The following is a 14,213-nucleotide window of genomic DNA, read 5'->3' as shown; positions in this document are numbered from 1 at the left end:
CTTAGACTTGCCCTGTCTTATTTTGAAACTTGGTGACATTTGTCAGTTGCTGTTGAGCTATCTGAAGGTTTTTGTTTTAAGTCCTTAGGTGATGTTTTATGTACTACGATGGAGAGAAGAAAAAAATTTTAAAGCTTTTTTTCCTGTACTTAAAAATGACTAACCTGAAGTTCTGGATTTTTTTTTTTTTAAACAGGTGCCATGTTTCAGAACAGAGTAAGACCCCTGGTTAAGAAGAACTGAACACATTGTGCAGACACCAGATATAGGCTAATTACAAAGAAAGCATTAACCTGCCTCTGAGGTGACTAAAGGGGAATAATGGTGATTTTGCGCCGGGCTCGGCCGCCTGCTTCCGCCCCAACCAGCAATGAATCTTGACTCGCTCTCGCTGGCCTTGTCTCAAATCAGCTACCTGGTGGACAATTTAACCAAGAAAAACTACCGAGCCAGCCAGCAGGAAATACAGCATGTAAGTAAATTTGTCAGAAAACAAATACCATTAAAGGTAATGAGTGTGCAGTGGGAAAAAAGCTGGAAATTTATGTGGGTATTTTGCATGAAAGGTAACTAACTTTTGCCCTTTATTTCAGACGCTTTCACTTCAGCTTAATATGTAAGAGGTATCTTACCTCAGTCTTTTTTTTTTTTTTAGCATTCGCAGATTTTTATTTTTCTATGGAAATTATGGCCTAGTTCCCGTTTTTAAATTTTATTTAAAAAATTGAGATACAAATCACAAAAGTTAATTATTGTAAAATGTATGTAATTCAGCATTTTAGTCTATTTGCAAAATTGTGCAGCCGTCACTGCAGTCTAATTCCATAACATTTTCATCACCCCAAAAAGAAATGCCGGTATCCATTGGCAGTCTTTAATTCCTCCCCTAACCCCTGGCAATGACTAATCTACTATGTATCTCTATGGATTGACCTATTCAGGACATTTCCTATAATGGAATTTGACAATAAGTGACCTTTTGCATCTGACTTCCCTTACTTAGCATAATGTTTTTAAGGTTCATTTATGTTGTAGCATGTGTCAGTTCTTTTTTTGTGGTCAGCAGTATTCCATTGTATGAGTATGCTACGTTGAGTTCATTCAACAGTTGATGGACATAAGGGATTGTTTTTACTTTTTGGCTATTACAGATAAATGCTGCTGTGGATACAAGTATGTTTTCAATTCTCTTGGATATATTCCTAAATGTGGAATTGCTGGGTCAGATGTTTTAACACTTTGTGGAACTGCCAAACTCTTTTCTAAAGTGGCTGCACCATTTTACATTCCCACTGTGTATCAGAGTTCAGTTTTTCCACGTTCTTGGTAACACTTGTTATCCGTTTTTTAGTCATCCTAGTGGTTGCAAAGTGGTATCTCATTGCATTTCCTTAATAACCAGTGATGATGAACATCTTTTCACATGCTTACTGGCCGTTTGTATATCTTTGGGGGAAATGCCTATTCAGATCCTTTTGGACACCTTCCCCTCCCTTCTCTCTCTAGTCTATTTTAATTGATTTCAAGCTTAGGTTTGACTTCTGGAGTATTTCATTTGATCTTTATGAAAGTTAAATAGTATAGTTTTAGTGGTCTTTCTTCCCAGTTTAAGTCAGCTATATGTATGTATGTATGTGAAATTACTGTAACTTCTTAGCTGTGTGACCCCGGCTAACTTTTCTGAACCTCATTTTTCTCATCTGCAAAATGAGGATAAAAGAATAAAATTTACCATAAAATCTTAACATGGTTAAAGGAAATTATAGTACCTAACACAGTTCCTGTCACCAAAAAAAAAAAAACCAAACCCAGTGCCTTTGAGTTGATTCCGACTCATGGCGACCGTGTAGGACAGAGCAGAACGGCCCCATGGAGTTTCCAAGGAGCGCCTGGTGGACTTGAACTGCGGACCTCTTGGTTAGCAGCCGTAGCACTTAACCACTTCGCCACAAGGGTTTCTGTTCCTGTTACAGGCATTAAAAATGCTAATTCTCTTCCTTCTACCCTGTTAACTGTAGTTAGTACATAGGGTAACTAGCTTGTAAATGAAATACAGTGCTAGTTATTTGAGCTAAATGTAGAAATGAGAGGGCTTGTATGAGAACATTTCTTTTCCTTTTTTTGTGTGTGTATGTGTAGGACTTGTGGTTACATTTAATTTTTTAAATTTTATTAATAAGAATATGTACAGCAAAACATACACCAATTCAGCAGTTCCTATATGTACAATTCAGTGACACTGATTACATTCTTTGAGATGTGCAGCCATTCTCACTCTCCTTTTCTGAGTTGTTCCTCCCGCATGAACATGAGCTCACTGCCCCCTAAAGTTCGTGTCTGATCTGTCCGAGTTGCTGTTGTCTTAAAAGAGCGTAACGTTCAAGGCAAATATTTTCTACTAGTTAAGCTAAACTCTTGTTTGGGTTTAAGAAGACTTCAGGGGATATTTAATTTTATTTTTAAAAGAGATGGCCCACTGACCTAATTTCCTAAGTTACCCACTTCCTCTACCCACAGGCAACTGATGTTAGCCATTTTTTTTAACTGTCCTTCCAAAGATATTCTTTGTGTATAGAAAATAAGTATTTCCTGCCTTTTTTTATGTGAATGGTACAATAAGTACTTTTCTGCACCTTGCTTCTTTTTTTTTTTTTAATGGTATATCTTGGGACTTATTCTTATCGGTACATGAAAGACTTCTCTATTTTTCTTTAAAGCCTGGATAGTAAACCATTGTATGGATTAACTGTATTTTGTTTAATTCCTCATTGATGGCATTTTTTGTTTTTGCTATTAACAATACTGTTAAGGTCTTTTTTAATATGTATTTGCTAGTATATTTGTAGGATAGATTCTTTGAAGATTTGCTGGTTGAAAGATGTATATTTGAAATTTTGAATCACCAGATGGCTTGGAAGGAGCACTATAATTTGTTTTGAATGCCAGTATCATTTTCTCTGATTATGCAGAGAGAGGAGGTTAAAGATTTTGTGGACTTTTTGTTAGCAACCTATTTGTGAGTAAGTGGCCATTTTCTGAGTCATTGTTTTTATCCCACCATGAATAAGAGGGATGATACTTGATAGTGCCACCTGTTTCCACTAGAATGTCGATCCTCAGTTTAAGAACAACATATATGGTAGATGATGAAATTGTTTATGAGTATTGTATACCTTTTCCTGGAACTTTAGGGGAATAAGACAAACTTGCAGATTACTGAAGCTTACTCCTTCAAGTACTAATTTTTATCCTCAGTGTAAATTGTTGTGAAATGAACATTGGCCGTTAACTGTTTTAAACCAACATATTACTGACATAGATTTGTTTGTTTTTAATATCCCGGTATTATCAAGAAATCCCTTTATGTAAGCTGCATATCTCATAATGAATGACTCTAATAGTTTAATTTATGACTTTGGTTGGTGTGTGTGTGTTTTGCCACTTCCCTCTTTGCCCTTATTGCTTCTCTTAACCCTACTCTTGTTTGTTCTATCTGCTCTCTCAGCTGGAAAAGAAGTTATTCAAATTTGAGGTTCTAATAAATGGTGAAGTTAGTGAGATTTTGTGATGAGGAGTGCAAGAGCCTTAATTTTGTGAGGTGTATTAGTTGTTTAAAGGCCTTTTCTAAAGTTTTTTCTTCAGTTTACAGCTGTTAAGGAGGCTTGTTTACCTGAAGCATGACCTTGATAAGTGTAAATTGTCTCTTGACCCACCTTTCAAGTTATTGTGTAATTCTACATAAGTCAGTAGCTGCTCCCCAGGAGTTGTAGTGAATGAGAAGGAAATATGTCTAAGCATGTTTCCATACCTGTGAAATGCCTGGCACGAAGTAAACAATCAGGTAACAGTGATTCTTCAGCCCTTGCCTCCCTTTCTTTGTCAGCTTTCGGGAAACTTTTTTTTTTTTTGGTTCTATATAAAGTGGGGAAACCCTGGTGGTATAGTGGTTAAGAGCTACATCTGCTAACCAAAGCAGTGGCAGTTCAAATGCACAGGCACTCCTTGGAAACTCTATGGGACAGTTCTGTCCTGCCCTGTAGGATCGCTATGAGTCTGAATCAACTTGACGGCAACGGGGTTTTTTTTTTTTTTTGGTTTTTATATAGTGTGGATTTCCACTGTAGAGATGTGCGTAATGACTTCCAAGAATACTATGGCCAGGTTTTATTGGCAAACAGTTGGTGGTTTTTAGTTAGTGCTTCCGGTTCTGATCAGGTTTTTGAATCCTGAACCTGAAAGATCTTTGCATTGCTAGTTACCAGCTCTTCACTAGTAAATTGGAAAACAAATACCTAAAATGCAGCTTGTCACAGCATCATCATTGCAGTAAGAAGAGGCAGTTTTGTATTGCTTGGTCTGTTTCCTTTAAAACTCTGCGAAAGAGAGCCATATCTTAGTTGTGGCATATATACTAAAACTCTCTTTTTTTTTTTTTAACTCATAAAGTATATTTTAAGCACTCTTCACCACTCTGCTGCCAGGACTCCAGGTGGTGTCATACTAAACATAAAATTAGTGTTTTGCCATTTTCAGTGGGTCTGTCATTCTTGACTGCATGGTTTTCCATAGTGTAGTTGTATTGTGATTTAATTAGTAACCCATTGATGGACATTTAGTTTGTATCCAGTTGTTTGTTAGAGCTGTGCTTCAGTCAACATTGTTTTATATGTATTTGTATACGTGTCTCTGAGGCACTAATTCTTAGATGTGGAAGTACTGCTAACTAGGTCAAAGGATCAGATTTTGGTACATGTTTTCAGATGCCCTGGAGAAGCACTTAACTCCCAACAGTGAACAAGGGTACTCAAATCCTCAAACTCTCAGAACTCTGGGATTATTAAGCTCTATAATCCTTTGCTGTGTCTTTCTGAAATGTTATGTTACTATGACAAACTAAATGAATGAAACTCTTTCGAAAGAAAGCTTTCTTTGTATACCCTATATTTTAGGTAAGTAGTATATTTGGATTGTAATCATAACATTTTATGAGTATGTCTTTGTGCTTAGGCAACTCTTCTGCTTTCTAATGGAAAAGCTTAGTCCTTGGAATTATTTAGCTCTTATTTGACCTTTCTCTTTTCCCGTACCACTGTTTCTGTGGTAGACTGAAATACCAGCAGGAGTGTGTGTGCCTTTGGATTTGACTGCATTTGACACTGCTTTGTTTACCACACTTAGTAAGGAGGAAGAGTGTATCTTTTTTAATGTGAGATTGGGGGTGTTCCTAGTCAGAAGTGTAAAAAATAAGATGAGTTAACAGTGCTTAAGTTTGTTGGCTCTAATAGTTTCAGTGGTTCTCTTACTACAGAAACAAATCTAAGTTCTTCATTCTGAGTTTCAGGGCCTTAAAATCTAGTCCCAAAAGCTGTCCAGTAAAGACTTACCAGTTTTCTACCTTAACTTCCATTAATTACTTAGGATAAAGTCTGAAAACTGTGATTAGTCAGAATTTGACCTAACAGTTTCATGCAGCTGCTATTTAAACATCTGCTGTGTGCCACACATTATTATGTTTTAGTTTGTTTTATTGGAGCCTATTATACATATGTACCTATAGAACAGTTCACAGATTAAAAGTGTTCAAATCAGTGAATTTTCAGAAGTGAACATACATCTATCATAACCATGTAGGTCAAGAAAGATATTACCAACGTCTCAGAAGCTCAAGCTCTCTTCCAGAAACTGAACATAATCACTGATGATCTGTTGGTTACACTCCTTAGGTATATATCAAACAAATGCATACATACGTTCACCAAAAAACACATAACAGCCCCAAACTGGAAACCGCCCAATTGTCCATAATAAGGTACACTGTAAAGCAATGCGACTATTATATGGAGCAACATGGATGGATCTTATAAACACTGTTGAGTAAAAGAACCTAAGTGTTCCTTCAGTTTCGTCACTGTGTGTAACGTCAGTTCTCTCATTTCATAGCAATTGTTCAAACGTCTATGGAAACCCTGATGGTGTAGTGGTTAAGAGCTACACCTGCTAACCAAAAGGTCAGCAGTTCGAATCCACCAGGTGCTTCTTGGAAACCCTATGGGGCAGTTCTACTCTGTCCTCTAGGGTCACTATGAGTTGTAATCACTTGACAGCAATGGGCTTGGTGTTTTGTTGTTGTTGTTGTTGTTGTTGTTGTTTTTGGTGCAAACATTTACAGTGTTACAGGCTTTACTTTTTATGGTGCTTTAAGTGAAAGTTTACAAATCAAGTCAGTCTCTCATACAAAAATTTATACACACCTTGCTGTATACTCCTAACTGCTCTCCCCCTAATGAGACAGTACCCTCCTTCCCTCCACTCTGTTTTTGTGTCCATTCGGCCAACTTCTGACCCCCTCCACCCTTCCATCACATAGTCTCGTGTCTACTTGATCCAAGAAGCTCACTCTTTGCCTGTATCATTTTCTGTCCCATTGCCCAATCTAATCCCTGTCTGAAGAGTTGGCTTTGGGAATGGTTCCTGTGTTGGGCTAACAGAAGGTCTGGGGACCATGACCTCCAGGGTCCTTCTAGTCTTGGTCAGACTGTTAAGTCTGGACTTTTTATGAGAATTTGGGCTCTGCATCCCACTGTTGTCCTGCTCTCTCAGGTTCTCTGTTGTGTTCCCGGTCAGAGCAGTCATCAAGTTGTAGCCGGGCACCATCTAGTTCCTCTGGTCTCATGTTGATGTAGTCTCTGGTTTATGCGGCCCTTTCTGTCTCGAGTTCATAATTACCTTGTGTCTTTGTTCTTCATTCTCCTTTGTTCCAGGTGGGTTGAAACCAATTGATGCATCTTAGATGTCTGCTTACTAGCATTTAAGACCCCAGATGCTGCTCTCCAAAGTGGGATGCAGAATGTTATCTTAATAGATTTTATTATGCCGGTTGACTTAGATGTCCCCTAAAACCATGGTCCTCAAACCCCCGCCCCGGCTACACTGGCCTTTGAAGCGTTCAGTTTATTCAGGAGACTTCTTTGCTTTTGGTTTAGTACAGTTGTGCTGACCTCTCCTGTTTTGTGCGTTGTCTTTCCCTTCACCTAAAATAGTTCTTACCTACTATCTAATTAGTGAAAACCCCTCTCCCTCCCTCCTTCCCTCCCTCCCCCACCCTGTAGCCATCAAAGAATATCTTCTTTGTTTAAATTCTTGTAACAGTGGTCTTATACAATATTTGTCCTTTTGCAGCTGACTAACTTCACTCAATATAATGCTTTCCAGATTCCTCCATGTTATGAAATGTTTCATGGATTCATCAGTGTTCTTTTTCGATGCGTAGTATTCCATTATGTGAATAATTTATCCATTCATCTGTTGACGGGCACCTTGGTTGCTTCCATCTTTTTGCTATTGTAAACAGTGCTGCAGTGAACATGGGTGTGCATATATCTGTTTGTGTAAAGGCTGTTATTTCTCTAGTATATATTCCAAGGAGTGGGATTGCTGGATTGTATGCAGGCTTTATTTTTAATACGATTTAATGCCAGTTCTGTCATTCTCACAGCAAGCCTTGCAGACTCGTCCCATTTTGGTGAAGTTCAAAGATGTTAAGAATCTTGTCCACTGATAATGTTTTAAAATAGCAGATGTGAGATTTGAATTCACAACATTCTTATGTTGAATCCTTTTGTATTTGTTTATGCAAGACAAGGAAGTAAAAAAAAAAAATTAGATGGGATTGGAAGATCTTCTAGTTCCAATTTTTTGGCTGCTCCTGCTCTGAAACATCTACTAGAACTAATTCCTAAACATCAGATAGCCAGTTAACATTCACTTTTTTTCTCTTTGTCTCGTGTAAATTTCTGTTTAATAGTTGGTTTGAATCAGGATTCAAATAAAATCCGTTTGTTGCATTGGCTCTTATTAAGTCTTTTAAAATCTGTACTTTTTCCTGTCTATTTTTTTCTTGGAATTATTTTGTTGAAGAAATCAGGCTGTTTGTCCTGAAGTTTTCCCACTGTGTGAATTTTGCTGAGCATATCCCCAGGGTAGTAGTTAACATGTTCCTCTGTCTTTTTTATTTCCTGCGAATTGGTAGTTAAATTTAGAAGCTTAATCAGATGAAGTCCCCCCCCACCCCAGGACTATTTTATATAAAAAAAAAATAGATGGTGGTATATCAGAAGGTTCATAATATCTTGTTGTTTCTATTTTTGTGATTTTTTTTTTTTTTAAGCAGGCTTTGATCATTGATTGTTGTTGGTAGGTGCTGTCGAGTTATTTGACTCATAGTGACCCTGTGTACAGCAGAACAAAACACTACCTGGTCCTGCACCATCCTTTAAATCATTGCTATGTTTGAGCCCATTGCTGCAGTCACTGTGTCAGTCCGTCTCATTGAGGGTTGTCTTCTCTTTCAATGACCTTTTACATTACCAAGCGTGATGTCCTTCTCCAGGGTATGGTCCCTCCTGATAACATGTCCAAAGTACATGAGAAGTTCTTGCCATCCTTGCTTCTGAGGAGCATTCTGGCTGTACTTCAAGACAGGTTCGTTCGTTCTTCTGGCAGTCCATGGTATATTCAGTATTCTTCATCAATACCATAATTCAAAGGTGCTAATTCTTCTTTGGTCTTCTTATTCGTCATCCAGCTTTCACATGCGTATAAGGCGGTTGAAAATACCATGGCTTGGGTCAGGCACGGAGCCCTGGTGGCACAGTGATTAAGAACTCAGCTGCTAACCAAAAGGTTAGCAATTCGAATCCACCAGGCACTCCTTGGAAACCCTGTGGGGCAGTTCTGCTCTGTCCTTTAGGGTCATTATGAGTCAGAAGCTATTCGACAACAGTGGGTTTTGGCACACTTTACTCCTCAAAACATTTTTGCTTTTTAATACTTTAAGGAGATCTTTTGCAGCAGATTTGCCCAACGCAATACATGTGTTCGATTTCTTGAGTAGATTCACTAATTCATTGGGAATTGCAAACTTGTGATATTCTAATTGTTATTCATTCTTGCTTTATTAGGTAGAATAGTTCTGTTAAGAGAAACTTGCCCTTATCAGCTATTTGGTTACCTGAGGGTATAGTTTCTATAAGAAATGTAAGATAAATGTTTGATTCTCTTTTAATGGCCAGTTTTCAAAATAATGAAGTGGTTCCACATAGCCTACTCCAAAGGTTAAAAACCCGTTGCCATCGAGTCAGTCCGACTCATAGCAACCCTATAGGACAGTAGAACTGACAACCAATGAGTTTTTTTAGTATTCTCATGAACTGTATTTTAAACATATTTGATGTGTTTCAATCCATTGAACTTATTATTTTTATTGATGTTCACCCTGTTACATTTTATCCAGTGGAAGCTTATTCAGGTTGGCTCTAGAGTCCTTTTTGTAGTCTTTGATGCCATCCCAGATAGCATGCAAACTAAGATGTTCAGTCTGCTCTTGTACATGTCTTGCTCCAGACTTGGAATTAAGCAATTTCTCTGAAAAACTTTGGCTTTTCTTTTAGTGGGAAATGGTATTTAGAGATCACCATCTCTTGTATTGCGTATTGCTACTGGGTTGGCCATTATTAGGACTTTTCAGTGGGCAGAAATAAAGATAAAATAACACTCTGCGTTCAGATTGATACTTCCAATTTAATTTCAGGGCTCCAGGGTTTTTAGTTAAATTCATGATCTAAAATCTGTCTCTCCTTTCTTCGTATGTATAAAATTTTAGTTTTCAGTGATACACACCATACACAGAGAAGAGTCTTAGAATACCTATCCTGACACTGCTAACAACAATGTGATAATTAAAAGTAGTTTATCCTTTTCCCTTTTTGGGAGTTCCCTAGAGTATGCCCTTTTTTTACTTAATTTTTTCCGTTTGCTTTAGCTACTTTTTGTTTAAGAGTAATTTTCAGAGTCTCTTCTGGCATCCATTTGGTCTTTTCTTTCTTTCCTGTCTTTTAAATGACCTTATACTTTCTTCATGTGTAATGTCCTTGGTTGAGTAAAAGGGCTGAACAGAAGATTTAAAAGGATGGCTCAAGAAGACAAAGTTAAGTATTATAATAAATGTGCAAAAATCTGGAGTTAGAAAATCAGAAGGGAAGAACACGCTTGGCGTTTCTCAAGCTGAAAGAACTAAAGAAAAAAATTGAAACCTCGAGTTGCAATATTGAAGGATTCTGTGGGCAAAGTACTCAACAATGCAGGAAGCATCAAAAGAAGATGGAAGGAATACAAAGTCACTGTACCAAAAAGAATTGGTTGATGTTCAGCTATTTTAGGAGATCAAGAACCGATGGTACTAAAGGAAGAAGTCCAAGCTGCACTGAAGGCCTTGACGAAAAGCAAGGCTTCAGGAACATAACCCTGCTCATTCGTTTATGTATTTATGGCTGCTTTTGTGCTACAGTGACAGCTAAGTGGTCGTCCCAAGAGATATAGCATGGCCCACAAAGCCTAAAATATTTACTCTCTGGCCGTTTGCAGAAAATGTTTGCAGATCCTAGAGCATAGCAGAGATTTTACTGAAGGTTGATAATAAGGAAGGAGGAGTAAAACTTGCAAGGAAGTTTACAGCTTTTGTCCAACCCCAGAAGGGCTTTCTGCCTCTTTCTGGAACTGTGTCAGCGGGGCCAGGAGTAGCCAAACACCCCATGAGCTTACCTGGGTTCTTAGGCTGAAGGAAAGGAATATAATTCGCTTTCTTTAATTGGGCTCTCTTGAGCTTTTGTTTGTTTATTTATTGTGGTGGAATTATACACAATAAAACATTCATCAGCAGTTTCTGTGTGTACAATTCGGTGACATTGATTGCACCCTTTATGTTGTATAACCTCATATATCCCTATCTAATTGTTCCACCACCATTAACATAAACTCAGTGTCATCACAAGCAAGAACTCCGCTCTTCCTCCTCCCCACCTGTAGTAACCACTAATAATCTTTGATTTCTATATATTTGCTTATTTCATATAAGTGAATTCTTAAAGTATTTTTCCCTTTATGATTGACTTATTTGACTAAGCATATTGTTTTCAAGGCTCATCCATGTTGTAGGATGTGTCAGGATTTCATTTTTTTTTTAATGGCTGAGTAATATTCCATTGTATTATATACCACATTTTGTTTATCCATTCATCTGTTGATGGACATTTTGGTTGTTTCCACCTTTCAGCTATTGTGAGAGGTGCTGCAGTGACCATTGGTGTATGGGTTTCTAGTTCTTGATTTCACTTCTTCTGGGTATACGCCTAGGATTGGGATTGCTGGGTCATATGATAGTTCCATGTTCAACTTTTGAGGAACTGCCAAACTGTTTTCTACCGCTGCTGCATTCCCTTTAGCAATGGATGAGGGTGCCAATTTCTCCACATACTTGCCAACAACTACCCCTTTCCTTTTTGATCATTACCACTCTAATGGTGGTGAGGTGGTATCCCATTGTGGTTTTGATTTGCCTCTCTCTAACGGCTCATGATGTCCAGCATTTTTTTATGTGCTTGTTGGCCATTTGAATGTCCACTTTGATGAAATGTCTCCAGTCCTTTTATATTGTCCCAGATGGCCCTCTTCCCAGGAGGACAGACAGTGAAAATATTGTTACACTTTAGAAACACCTCTCCACTTAGCCACAGGCATTTAGTCTGGTCTTGTGATTCCTCCAAGACAATTGTACAGAAGCTCAGGTCAGTGTAGTCCCCAAAGTCTCATTTATTCAACCTTTTGATGTAGAATGAGACTCAGTGAAATTTGGCAGCACACTTTTTTTGTTGCTATAAATAAAGGGATCAACAATCTTGGAATATAGTTGCATGCATAGTTGGATTTAATCAGTTTGTTCCTTTGAAAAATGGGGATATTATTTACCTCATTGAGTGTAATCACAGCAGCACAGAAGAATTAAATAACTTACCCAAGGCCACACAGGGCGTAAATGACAGAGGTGGGATTTGAACTTAATTCTTTCACCCTAAGCTATCTCTTTCTCTAATTCTGTCTCAAAAGCTGAGGAAAAATACTGAATAAATCTGGCAGTTTCACCATGAGTAAATGTAGGATTTGCACTGTTTTTTTTTTGAAATTTTTTTTTAGCTGAGTCCATAGATCTCTATATTATGGTGCCTTAAGTTGGGGACTTTGGAGAGAGTGGTTACAAGCTGGAATCAGCTAGATGTGGATTTGAATCATCATTTTGCCACTTATTAAATGGTGAATGTCTCTTTACATCTCTGAGGACCTCTTCTATAAAATGGGAATGATAATGATACTTATAGGAAAGTTGTAGGAATTAAATAGTAAATGTAAAGCATTTGTTACATTCTGACGACTAACAACTGTTCTAAACTCTGTTATTTTATCCCAATTGGAAATTCCTGTATAATAATGGTTTATTCTCTACTGTGAAAGGCCCGTTTCTCAAATATTATTTCAGGTTTAACTTTGTTTAAAGCTCAGGTGTGCACCATTGAACTCCCTTAACAGTTTGCTTCCTGTTTTCAGAAGCCTTCAAATCCATTTGAAGGTTACATCGAGGAAGGGGCACTCGGTCGATGTCATTGTGGCAACCACTGGTGCTCTTTGACAAGGTCCTGAGAGTTGAATGCATTCAGGGAAAAGGTGGCTTTAAAACGCTCTTTGTGATCCATTAGGCTCGGATCCTTAGCATGGCTCAGAAGTACAGTGGAACATTAGTAGGAGTCTGTGCTATCAGCAGCCCACAATGAGCCCATTCTTGACACCACAGACTCTTAACATCTCAGTTTTGAGAAGCGCAGTGATGATTGACACATTTCAGAGAACAGACAGAACAAGCTGCTATCTATGAAGACATTAGCAGATGTACTTTTAAAGTGTTTTAAACATTTCCATATGTCCTCGGTTATGTTAGAAAAAACCACCGTCTGCATTAATGTGCTGCGTAAGAATGTTAGGAGATTCACATGGATTCGTTCATTACATAGTGGGTGTATCTTCACAAAGCTCTGCCCAAATATCTTCATCCATATTCACATACATAAGTATCATTATCAACAAGGCCCATTATTTATAGCACACCACATTGTACCAACAACACGTCTAGGAATTAGGTAAATGGATCCTGACACTATTTTTCAGCCATTTCTCTTTAATGGTTATTTTCAGTTTCTCTCTTGTTGAACAGTTTCCATGGTGTACTCTAGATGGGGTTATCATTCTGTATCAGCATACATGTGAAGAGGAAAATGTAAGAGAATTTAACTGACATTTGTTTCTCATTCAGACTTTCCCATGTAGAATAAAATGCGGTTCACAAATATTGAACAGTATATGTAAATGTTCACACAGTTAATTTGGTGGGAAATGCTGAGGATGGGGTGGAAAACTCATTGTAACTGCTTAACTAAAAGTTTTAACCACTCAGCCTGATTGTTGGTGACTGTTGTCAAAATGAAGTCGCCCCCAAAGTAAACTGTTTGTTTCTTGTTTGTCATTGTCAAGACGAAAATCAATAAATGATATATAAAGACTTCCCTTATCTGAAATTTTTCTCCATTTAGTGGGAACAAATGTTATCAATGACAGAGTATGTTTGCATTTTATGAGCATTACTACCATACCTTCTTCCAAATCTCTGTTTAGTTGTTTCCAGTTCCATGAGTCATTATTGAATCCAAGCTCTTTAGGTTCTGGCCTGGATAATGACCATTTTCTCTTTGTTTGTATTTGAACTATGAAGTAAAACATCATCTCTGAGTATAGAACAGATTAGCTCCACAAAGCAGATGCTAATGACTCCAGTCTTTTTGTTTCAACATGGATGAGATACAAGGCATGAAGGTTGGGTGTGAGGGTGTTAAGGTGACATAGGCATTTCAAATTAAACAGGGTCAAAATTAGATTGCCTCTTGGGCTGCCTGACACACTCTAATCTGAGTTGCTTCTTCCCCAGGGTTGCCCTTCTTTGGAAATGGCATATCCATCTCTCCTCTCAAATCTCAGACTGTTAAATCAGTTCTCTTTGGCATCTCTGTTTTCTTTACTCCTTACCTATGTCTAATGGCAGTCTTGTCATTTTGAAATCCAAGTTATTTCTCCATCTCACCGCTACTACCCTAGTTCAAGACACTCCCATTTCATGCCCCATCTACTTCAGCGGTTTGTTCTCCCCAGTGGTACTGTTTCTCCCTTCCGTATAATTTTCCACACAGCAGCCAGAGACATTATTTTAAAAAATTGTGCTTTAGGTGAAAGGTTACAGAGCAAATTAGTTTCTCATTCAACAGTCAGTACACAATTTT

At 37.9% G+C, this 14,213-nt stretch overlaps 1 protein-coding gene across 7 annotated transcripts in view; it reads left to right on the top strand.

Moving 5' to 3' along the window:
- CNOT1 (CCR4-NOT transcription complex subunit 1) overlaps positions 1–14,213 on the top strand; it is a 119,973-nt gene that overhangs the window by 26,140 nt on the left and 79,620 nt on the right. For all 7 annotated transcript variants that reach the window (XM_049865048.1, XM_049865045.1, XM_049865049.1 and 4 more), the window contains exon 2: positions 197–472. In XM_049865048.1, coding sequence (XP_049721005.1) covers positions 371–472 — 102 coding nt within the window. In that variant the 5' untranslated portion in view covers positions 197–370. The remainder of the gene's footprint in view (positions 1–196; positions 473–14,213) is intronic.

Source organism: Elephas maximus, chromosome 21, assembly GCF_024166365.1.
Source record: "Elephas maximus indicus isolate mEleMax1 chromosome 21, mEleMax1 primary haplotype, whole genome shotgun sequence".
NCBI lineage: Eukaryota > Metazoa > Chordata > Mammalia > Proboscidea > Elephantidae > Elephas > Elephas maximus.
Note: the sequence above shows the minus strand (reverse complement) of the source record. Positions and strands in the feature narration are given on the sequence as shown.